Source organism: Ictalurus furcatus, chromosome 13, assembly GCF_023375685.1.
Source record: "Ictalurus furcatus strain D&B chromosome 13, Billie_1.0, whole genome shotgun sequence".
NCBI classification, from domain to species: Eukaryota; Metazoa; Chordata; class Actinopteri; order Siluriformes; family Ictaluridae; genus Ictalurus; species Ictalurus furcatus.
Window position 1 is genome coordinate 14817860 of NC_071267.1, and position 11502 is coordinate 14829361.

General features: G+C 39.9%; 1 protein-coding gene across 1 annotated transcript; it reads right to left on the reverse strand.

Moving 5' to 3' along the window:
* Positions 1 to 1846: 1846 nt before the first annotated feature.
* adrb1 (adrenoceptor beta 1) lies at positions 1847 to 4620 on the reverse strand. Its single transcript, XM_053639881.1, has one exon. It carries the CDS (start codon positions 4398 to 4400, stop codon positions 3225 to 3227), a length of 1176 nt encoding a protein of 391 aa, XP_053495856.1. The 5' UTR covers positions 4401 to 4620; the 3' UTR covers positions 1847 to 3224.
* Between the last annotated feature and the right edge of the window lie 6882 nt (positions 4621 to 11502).

The window sequence follows — 11502 nt, forward strand, 5'->3', positions numbered from 1 at the left end:
CAATTATACCAGTGCACTGTAGTCATGTTGTCTAATGAATCTTAGAAACTGAGAAATGTTTGGAAGCAATGCAGATATGCAGGAACACATTCAGCATGCCCTCTCATCATCACCTCATCACATAGATACATAGTGCTTGGGTGTAGGCTTCTGGTCAGCAGGAGTTGGAAAAACAGTCATATCTTCCATGTGTCGGAAGCAAGCAAATGAAATAAAAACACGTGTAGACCTTAGTGTTGACTCAGGCAAGATGATGAGTCTTCTAACAGAAGTCTATTTTAAATACTGCGAAAATATAAAGTGAAAATATCTTAAATACAATTGAATTTATCTAGAATTCTTGATATTTCAATAAATATAGTTATTAAGTATATAGTATATACTATAGTATATAGTTATCAAGAGATATACTATCTCTTGATATATTTTTTCTACTTTAAAGATCAAAGCCAGCCAAGTTATCTGCCAACAGAGCAAGCATGAACTGAGAAAAGTATCTTAATATTATTAATATATAATATTTTTGTATCTTAATATATACACTATATGGCCAAATGTTTGTGGACACCTGACCATCATACATCAACTCTGCTGCCACAAATTTAGAAGAACACAACTGTATGGAATGTCTTTGTATGCTGTAGCATTACAATTTCCCTTCACTGGAATTAAGGGGCCAAAGCCTTTTCCAGCATGACAGTATCCCTGCGCAAAGTGAGGGCCATGAAGACATGGTTTGCCAAGGTTGGAGTCGAAGAGCTCGAGTGTCCTGCACAGAGCCCTGACCTCAACCCCACTGAACACTTTTGGGATGAACTGGAACGCCAACTGCACCCCAGGTCCACTCGCCTGACCTCACTCATTCAGCTCTTGCGGCTGAATGGACAAATCCACACGGCCGTGCTCCAAAATCTAGTGTAAAGCCTTCCCAGAAGAGTGGAGGTTATTATAACAGCAAAGGGGACTAAATCTGGAATGGGATTTTCAACAAGCATATATGGGTGTGATGGTCAGGTGTCCACAAATTTTTGGCTATAGACTGTATACTAGATGAAAACATTCCAAGATAGTTGGACAGTGACATTTCTTCTTACAGGTGAATATCACACGTATGTGTTTGCACTATTAGTGTTAGGCTTCACCATCACGAGCCCAGATAAAGGTTCCTGCCAAACAAATGATTACTAATAACAAGATGGGTTGATGCCAGAGATGTGCTGATGATGCTGGCTATGCTAAATCAGGGCCATATTCCACTCAATCTTTCTAGAGCAGCTTTAAATGTACAGTGGGGCTCAGGGGGGTACTAAAAATACTAATGCATTTTTAAAGCATCCAATTCCATTATGATAAATAGTACACAGCTGTAGGCTCAAATAAAAATAAAGTTTCTTATAAAAGCCACTTCAAAACAGCAGGCCTTTACAGCTGATCACACCTTTTTGCAGTACATGAAATAGTCTCATGGCCTGTGGGGAGGAATGAAAAATGCTTAGTTTTTATATCTCACATCTGCTATTTGCTGTAACCTGCCTTACCTAGAAACTTTACAACAATTCCATTAGTTTGATCATTGTGTCTATGCAAATGTTTAATATACATAGCAATAAAATTAATACTCATAGTACGTTCTACTTTTAATTGGGAAGTAAATTTCACAATGTTTTGTGAGTTTGTGTATTTTTTTCAACATTTTATATATATATATATATATATATATATATATATATATATATATATATATATATATATATATATATATATATATATAAATGGCAAAACACTAACTGCAGTGTACAATAATTGTTGCACTTTTATAGACTGGACATTTCATTCGGTGGTGTTTTATTGGAAGTCTACATTAATTTTTAATCAAATGTAGATGATTAAATATTATCTGACTTGATTTTCAGTCAGAGAAGTCAGTAATAAAAAAATCCACAAAGGTAATGCAAATGATTTGGTGAGACTGCCTGTATTTAGCAACAACAAATAATGATAGAGTATTCATTTACATCTGGACAATTTATTGCACACTCATAAATGTGACCACCTTATACATTAAATGAGGCGCTTGTACATTAATGACAAATCTAGATATATGGACCTAGGCAGGAAAATCTACTGAATAAAACAGGACCAGACCTATTAGTGACTCAATAAATAAATCACTGAGCCTCCATTTCAGTATTAGGCAGACCGGCATATTGAAATATTACATTATTATATTCAATGAGAAAAGAAGCAGCTCACGTTAGATGGTATATAAGGTGCAAACACGAAGCACTGAATCACAGCTCCTTTCATATGCTCACGTGCTGAAAACTCTCCATCAGCTGTACATGGTACTGAATAAATACTGTACAGTTTGATATGGCTGTTTAATATAAACAATTTCATTTCGTACAATTTGCACGTTCCTGTATTATGCTGTAAAGTCAATTGTTGCACATTCCTATGTACAATATGACAAATGATGGACTGGTGAAAAGTGGCTCTAAAAATACAAACCAAAAAAAGTTCATGCAGTGTCAGTGTTCACAACAAATCCAAATTTCTCTTCTCACAGTCATGTATGTAGGGTAAACGTTAAAAAACATCTATTGGCTCTTCATTTCCTGTTTATAGTCTAATAATGGCACATACCAGTGGATGAACTGGTGGTGTTTGTTTGTGCGCAGTCAGACTCGTATATGTACTATAGATGTGAGGATTTGGGGAATTTATAGCATTTTATTTTGGTTTATTTATAGCATTTTAAGTATGGTTGTTGTAAGTAGCCAAACTGTATAGCACACTTGGTATGTTTCTGTTTATTGTCTAATAATGACCCATAAATTAGGAACGAACTCTTATGGTGTTTATTGGTGCCCAGTTGCACTTAAATACAGACTAAAGTTGTTAATCGCTGTGTGCGTTTGGGAATTTCATTATAGGTTACAGAACTGCATTATAGGTTATGGACATGTGTAAATACCTAATAACATTTTAGCATTATAGAAGTGTTCATACTGTGTAGAAAACACAATGAGTGTTTTTGTATTCTTTAGATTCTCCTCACTGTAAGTATGGTCGTTCTAAGAGACCTATTAATTTTGGTGTGGGTGTGTGTGTGTGTGTTTCTTGATTTCATTTATAGGCTAATAATGACCGCAAATAACTTTTTGTTCCCTTTTTTACATTCAGAATTGAAACTGTACGGGAAATAAATCCGGATTACAAGGTCAGAGCTGAGACTCGGTGTGGTCTCTGCTGCTGCGGTCCAGGCTGCAGTTGCTGTCCCGCGTGCCGTTGCAGTCGGTCCATGGTGCGAGCGCGCGACTCTCCACTGCGCAGCGCGACAGCTCGCACGAGCTCGCGGTCAGTCCGAGATCAGCGCGCCTCGGCCAGCACGGCATGAGCAGCCTGCGGAAAGCCTTCCTGAAGTCCGGGCTGCGGCAGTAGATGAGTGGGTTGAACGCCGAGTTGGCGTAACCGAGCCAGTTGAAAAAGACGAAGAGCTCCTTGTCCACAGCCTCGGCGCAGAACCCGCGCACAACGTTGACCAGGAAGAAGGGCAACCAGCACAGAGTGAAAGTTCCCATGATGATGCCGAGCGTCTTAAGCGCTTTCTGCTCCTTCATGGCCACAATCCCGGACGGTCGCTTTCGGTTCAGCTTGCACGCCGAGACGCCGTGGTTGTTATAAAATCTCCCTTCGCACTTGTCTATTTTCTGGAGCTGCTTCTTGGCTTCCCGGTACACGCGGGCGTAAACGAACACCATAACCACCAGAGGAATGTAGAAGGATATAACTGAAGAGGCGACAGCGTAAGCCCGGTTAGTGATGAAGTCGCAGCACTCCGGGTCGTCATAGCACTCCGTCTCGTCCTTGTCGCGCGACCAGTGTAGCAGGATCGGCGGAAACGAGACGAGAGCCGACACGGCCCACACGGCGCACACCACCCCTTTGGCTCTCGACTTGGTCAAAAGGCTTTGGTAACGAAATGGCCACGTGATGGCAATGTACCTGTCTATGGCGATCACGCAGAGGGTCTCGATGCTGGCCGTGACGCAGAGGACGTCCACCGAGATCCATATCTCGCAGAAGTACGAGCCGTAAAGCCACGCGCCCCGGAGCTCCAGAGTTGCGCCAAACGGCACCACCAACAAGCCCATGATCAGATCCGCGCACGCTAGAGACACAATAAACACATTGGTCAGCGTCTGCAACCTCTGATTCCGCGCTATAGCCACAATGACCAGTATATTCCCCACTACAGTGATGATCACAATCAGAGACATGACTATCCCCATAGCTATGACCCACTGCTCCGAGAAACCGCTGTCCGGACCGTTAAGATCCACTTGCCCCCGTTTGGTGTCGTTGGTATAGTTCGTGGACGGTAACCCATCCCCCATGGTGTGTCTGGGCTCTGTGAGGAAACTTGATTTCCAAATGTAAGTTATCCAAACTTCGGCTCCTCGGTGGCGCGCCGCCACGCCACGGCTCCAAACGCGCCGCGCTCCATCTCGCTCCTACTTCCAGTCCCAGTCAGAGCAACTGGAGCGCTCGCTAAGACGAACAGCGCAGTGACGTCACTGCGGTTATCAACCAATCGCACTTGCTGCCCAAATTGCGGATCCCATTCCGAGCGCTCGACCTCCCGAAAGAACGCTCCCTTAGACACGTCTACTGTAATGCACAGCCATGGAAACGCATTTTACGCACCACTTAAGCATACAGCAGACTAAAACTACCGTGATTCTAATATCAGGACTAGTCTTAACGTCACTTTTGTGTCTAACAGTGGGATCTGTAAGATCACCTCTTGTGTGGAAAAGCCGTGCGTCGTATTCCGTAGACTGTGAGAATCAATATCATAGCAAAGAAAGAAAGAAAGAAAGAAAATACTCTCGGTTCTTCTTCTTCTTCTGCCTCTTCTTCTTATTACTTCGAAAAGATATTAAAATAATGTCTTCATCTTCAGTAGCCTTTTATCTCCAGTAGATGATGAGCCAATCCTGGGAGCTATTTCCTGCGATGGAATGCAGGAAATTAAAAATAATAATCACTCTAATTACACAAGCATAGAAAAATGAAAAGCTTTTTTTTCAGTTTGCATACTAATCAAACACTACGTCTAATAGCTTCTTATTCTACACACTTTTACATTTAAAAGTTAAATCTTTATAACCCTTAAAGGTTCTTTAAATGTGCCTCTGGGAGGATTCTTAAAGTTCCCACAGAGGGCATCCTACAACTGATTGTTTCCCTCTCAGACAAGACTCTTTAAGGAAACTAAAAACACTCCATTATCAAAAGCCTGGAAGAATCCTTGTAAAGGTGAGTCGAGTTGAATAAAGAATATAAGGCTCATAAAACATGCTGCTAGATGCTGTATTGTGTATATGTATATATATATATATATATATATATATATATATATATATATATATATATATATATATATGAATATGTATAACCCTACCATACACATATGGATACTTTGTTGTGACCAACATGAATAAAATCTAAACCAAAACATTAAAACCATGTCAAATGTTACAAGAGATTGTTCAACTAAAAGTCTTTATGAGAACTACATTTATAAACATGCTTTCATAGGAAATTCTAAAATAATAAATGCACAGCACTAACATTGCAAATCAATTCTAAACCTACAAAAGTACAAAGATGACAAAAGCAAAACAATACATATTTCCTGTACTTCACATCATTCAAAGAGACACTTCAAAAAAGCATTCCTCCTTCAGGACATACAGGACAAAAGACCAAGCTTTACCCAACATCACAGGTCTGATAAAGCTCATCTGTATGAAGTTGAAAACAATTTTAGGCATGCTTCCTTTATCTGCTTTTATCAGGAGCTGACATTGTACCACTGGCTGTAATAAAATATTCGGTACTTACTGGCAATGTGTGATCACAATGTAATGACGACATATTAAAAAGCTAATTAAAATCTAATCAAACTGACACACTAATCGATGGTTCCTGCACACTGAAGCAAACCTGAAATTGGCATAGCAACATGGAGGGAAACACATTACAGGAGGGCGAGACAGAACGAAGCAATTACTGTGCTTTTGTACAGATAGGGTGCAGCCCTTCAAACTTCACAATGCCTGATTCAGTTAAGTATAATTTCCACCATGCCCTAGTACTTTCCCAAGATAAATCACCACTACCCCAGCTATAAAAAGAGCTTGCAGCAGGCCGCTTACTTTCTTTATGGAACTTAAACAGCCCGACGGGAGATGTTTTTCCAGCAGCGGGAAGCTGTTACTGTAGATAAGATCATAATTGCAGCTCCTTATAGCAGGGGCGCAAGCAGATTGGGCTGGCAGTGCAGCCATGGATAATGTCTCACTCACATCTGCATTCCAACACTGAGCCCCAGTAGTGTTAGTCTGGGACCCACATACAACCTGAACTCCCATATAAACCATAAACGCTGTGCCAGCAACTCTTACTACACTATACAATGTGTCTGAGCAGTTAATCCAGGAAAACATATTTCTAAAGAAAAAAAATGGTGGTTGGTTATTCAAAATCTGATAGATTACACAATATAATGAAGTAATATGTGTGTCTGAGGCTTGCTTTGGCAAAACCTCACTGATTGTGTACGGATTACATCATTGATCCATGTGATAAAGTCCTGGGATTCCTGAGAGTAAAATGGCTTTATTGTTTCTTTATCAGTCTTGCTGTCTGAATTCACGCCGTACTGCAGGATGTGTATATAGTTGTGTAAGTGCTTCAGAGTCTGACTAACGAGCTGTAACTTATGAAACTCCAGGTGTTATTTAGGAGTGAGAGATGAATCACTGTGAACGACTAAGACATGTAGGTTTGGAAAGTGTACACTGAAACCTATAGGCTCTTTGTCACACTTAAATTTATGCTGACCAGGAACTGAAGGGAGTCTTTTACTGCTGTGTGTGAAAGAGAATAAATCAGAATATTGTTCAAGCAGGGTTGATGGCACTGTGCTGTGTCTGGTGGGTGACTCAGGGCTGGCACTGGTATGGAGGACATGGCAAAGACCAATAGTACTTCATCTTAACAACTTCCGGTTTCAGGAACATTAAGGGACTGAACATGGGAAATGAGGCAAAGTTATGCAATAACTGGGAGAAAGACTATGACTGAAACTCCTCCCTCCTATCTAATATAATCCCTACCACTGCAACTCTCTGTAATGAGTTTCTACTTCCTGTCTTGTCGCTGATTTCATGAATCCTACATGTGGATCTCCATTTTTAACTGCAAAGCTGCTCATAACTCTGGCCCAACATCACTGAATTACATTTATTCCTGAATACATAATTCATTCATTCATCTTTAGTAACTGCTTTATCTTGGTCTGGGTCACGGTGGATCTGGCACCTACATGGCATGAGGTTGGAGAATACATGGCAAGGGATCTGAGACCATTCCTCCATACATAATCTCTCCAGATCCTTCAAAGCTGGTGGACTCTTCTCTTCAGTTCACCCCACAGGTTTTCTATGGGATGGCCATGGCAGGACATTGATTTTGTGGTCAGTAAACCATTTTTGTGTTGATTTCTACCTCTCTGTGTGTGCCAAAACCACCTCTGGTGTTTATTGCCAAAAAGCTCTATTTTGGTTTCATCTGACCATAGAACCCGATCCCATTTGAAGTTCCAGTAGTGTCTGGCAAACTGAAGACGCTTGCGTTTGTTTTTGGATGAGAATAGAGGTTTTTTTTTGAAAACCTTCCAAACAACTTGTGGGGATGTAGGTGACTTCGAAATTGTAGGTTTGGAGACTTTCTGACCCCAAGACGCAAATAAGTTCTGCAATTCTCCAGCTGTGATCCTTGGAGATTTTTTGGACACTTGAACCATCCTCATTATAGACAATATAGACACACGTCCAATTCCAGGTTGATTCATAACATTTCCATTTGTCTGGAACTTCTTAATTATTGCCCTGATGGTGGAAATAGGCATTTTCAATCTTTGTGCTATATTCTTATAGCCACTTCCCATTTTGTGAAGCTCAACAACCTTTTGCTTCACATCACAGCTATATTCCTTTTTAAGTAATTTGGCCTATTACCTGTTACCTCATATTTATACCCCTATGAAACAGGAAGTCATGGTTGAACAATTTCCTGTTCCTACTAAAATTTTTTAAATACCAATGGGAATATACTTGGCAAATATATTTTTCTCATATGAATTCATAGGGGTGCCAATAACTGTGGCACCCATATATTTATATATTTAACAAAGATATTTTTTATAAACCCGTTTTGTGTTTGCAATTGTTTAATATCCATGAGAGCAGAGTATTTTTGTGAATTTTTTTTTTTAAACAAAAGATCAAAAGGTTCAACAATAAAGACAAATTTTCACAGTCATCTTTGCTCATATTTACCAATGGTGCCAATATTAGTGGCACTCTCGTGGGCACTCTCAACGGTCTGTGGCTACGCTGCCCCATATGTAACAATGCCCATGACCCTGTCGCTGGTTCACTGTTTGTGGTTCCTTTGGTCCTTCCAAGTTCCTTTTAACCACTGTATACTGGGAACACCCTACAAGACCTGCCGTTTTGGCCACCACAATTCGGCCCTTGTCAAAGTCACTCAGATCCTTACACTTGCTCATTTTTCCTGCTTCCAACACATCAACTTTGAGAACTGACTGTTCACGTGCTGCCTCATTTATCCCAGCCCTCAACAGGTGGCACTGTAATGAGATAATCAATGTTATTCCCGTCGCCTTATGGCTGATCAGTATATATAAACCTCTTAAATTTCTACCTGGATCTCATTACCTTAAGGTTCACGTCATTAAATTTCACAAACAACCAAACGTTTGCAGAATAAAAAGCATGATTTTGATTTTCCTCTTCACTGCTTTCAAATAGACTGCTCCCACTCATTTCATTATTTATCTGTTTTCTCTCATTCCCAGCTACAATCAGTTCTTATCACTGTGAATAACTGAATAAATAATGCTTTTAGACATCCAGGACTGAGGTTGAATATATAATATTTGAAGGGAAGCTTCAGTGCTACTTTCTATGGCACCAAGAACTTTGTGACCAATCCATATACTGTATATACACCCTATTGAATAATTAATCAATTCTGGAGTAAGAACTAAGTAAGAACTAAGTAAGTATTTACAAGCAGTGATGGTTCACAATCCATGCATTTTCCTAGAATGCCACATGACCTTATTACAAACATATCATATGAGAGATACATTCCATGTGATCAATTTTATACTATAGATAATTTTATCTTGTAATTAAAATCACGAGAGATGGCACATGGCACACGAGAGAAGGCTCAAATAACACCCTGACCTATAACATCAGAAAACATGTCTGTTTTCACACACATATACATTAGACAGATTTACACTCACAGTTACTCCAAGGTTTAGTGCTCTTACTTCACACATCATGTAGCTCAGTTAATGGAAGAAGTCATAATCATTATCCTCACAATTCAATCCAGTTAATGTACATGCTTTACACTGGAAATCACTTCACACACACTATAACTGAGTCGCCCCTCTTGCCATGACAGTACATCTCAGAATTGCAGTTGCTAAGTGATTAGTGGATGGCTGGCTGAGTTTTGCAGCACATTAGCAGATTTAAGGTCCAGCCTGCAGGACAGTGTGAAGACGACTGCAAGAAGCTGCAAGAGACACACAGCAATAATGCAGGATTAGACCATGCATAGAAGACACTTGGGGATGCTGTCAGAGTCAACAGACTGTGATTTAAGTGATGAAAAAACCCCACACATGCTATGTATAATATATATACATATATATATATATATCAACATGATGAAATCAACAAAGCTTAGCATGAAAGGTTATCTTTATGTGCTTAGCTTTAAAGGTCTTTCTTTTTTTTTTTCTTTTTTTAATCTAACTCCTCACACATTGCCTGTAAAGTAATCCTAAAAATGTGATGCATTTATTCCTCATGTTCTACAGGTTGTTGCGGTGTTTTTTTTTTTTTTTTAACCATATGGTGCCTTTGAGCCACATTATCAGATGAATACACTCATGGAGTACTTTATTAGGAACACCACTTCAATAATGGGTAGGGCCTCCCTTTGCTCTCAAAACAACTTCAATTCTTCATAGCATGGATTCTACATGATGTTGGAAAAATTCCTTTGAGATTCTGGTCCACGTTGACATGATTGCATCATGCAATTCCTGCATATTTTATCATGCAGTGAATCTCCTGTTCTACCACATCCCAAAGGTGTTTTATTGGATTCAGATCCGGTGACTGGGAAGGCCACTGAAGAACACTGAACTCACTGTCATGTTCATGAAACCAGTTTGAGATGACATTTGCTTTGTGACATAGTGCATAATCATGCTGGATGGAGCCATAGGATGGGTAGAAGATGGGTAAATTGTGGCAATAAAGGGATGCACATGGTCAGCAACAATGATCAAATAGGCTGTAGCATTCACATGATTGATTGGTATTAACGGGCCCAAAGTGTGCAAAGGAAACCACACCATTACACCACCTCCACCAGCCTGGACTGTTGACACAAGGCAGGTTGGATCCATGGATTCATAATGTTGATGCCAAATTCTGACCCTACCATCTGTGTGCCTCAGCAGAACTCAAGATTCATCAGATCAGGTTACGTTTTTCTAGTCTTCAGCTGTCCAGCTTTGGTAAGCCTGAGCCCACTGCAGCCTCAGCTTTCTGGCTGAGGGAAGTCCAACCTGGCGTGGTCTTCTGATGTTCTCAAGGTTTATCATATTGTGCATTCTGAGATGCTTTTCTGTTAATCACTATTGTACATAGTGGTTATCTGAGATACTGTAGCCTTTCTGTCAGCTTGAACCCGTCTGGACGTTCTCCATTGACCTATCTCATCAACAAGGCTCTGCAGAACGACCACTCACTTGATTTTTTTTCTTTATTACACCATTCTGAGTAAACTCTAGAGACTGTTGTGTGTGAAAATCACAGCAGATCAGCAGTTATAAAAATACAAAATTTTTTCCCCCATTCTGATTGCTGATGTGAATATTACCTGAAGCGGGTGGCCCATATCTGCATGATTTTATGCCCTGCACTGCTGCCACATGATTGGCTGATTAGATAATTGCATGAATGAGTAGGTGTACAGGTGTTCCTAATAAAGTGCTTGGTGAGTGTATATTACGTTGTTTGATATAGCACAGCGTGTGGTTGGGTTTGGTGACGTTCTAAGCATAGTGATCATTTTATTCATTGGTTAACTAGAAATAATATGGTCTTAACATATCTTATTACATCAATAAAACCTTAAAAAAAAATTCTGAATACTTAAAGAACATTAAAGCTCTGCTGCACTGTTGATCTGATTTGATCACTGATTTTTAAATGTGAACACAAGCGGTATGTTTAAAAATAAAAAGGTTACATTTAGAACCCTTCTTTGACTCATTCCTCATGGGGAACCCATAAAACCTCTATGTAG

Bases quoted from the DNA above. Each gene is read 5' to 3' on its own strand.
- adrb1 (XM_053639881.1), bottom strand. From the start codon at position 4,400: ATGGGGGATGGGTTACCGTCCACGAACTATACCAACGACACCAAACGG.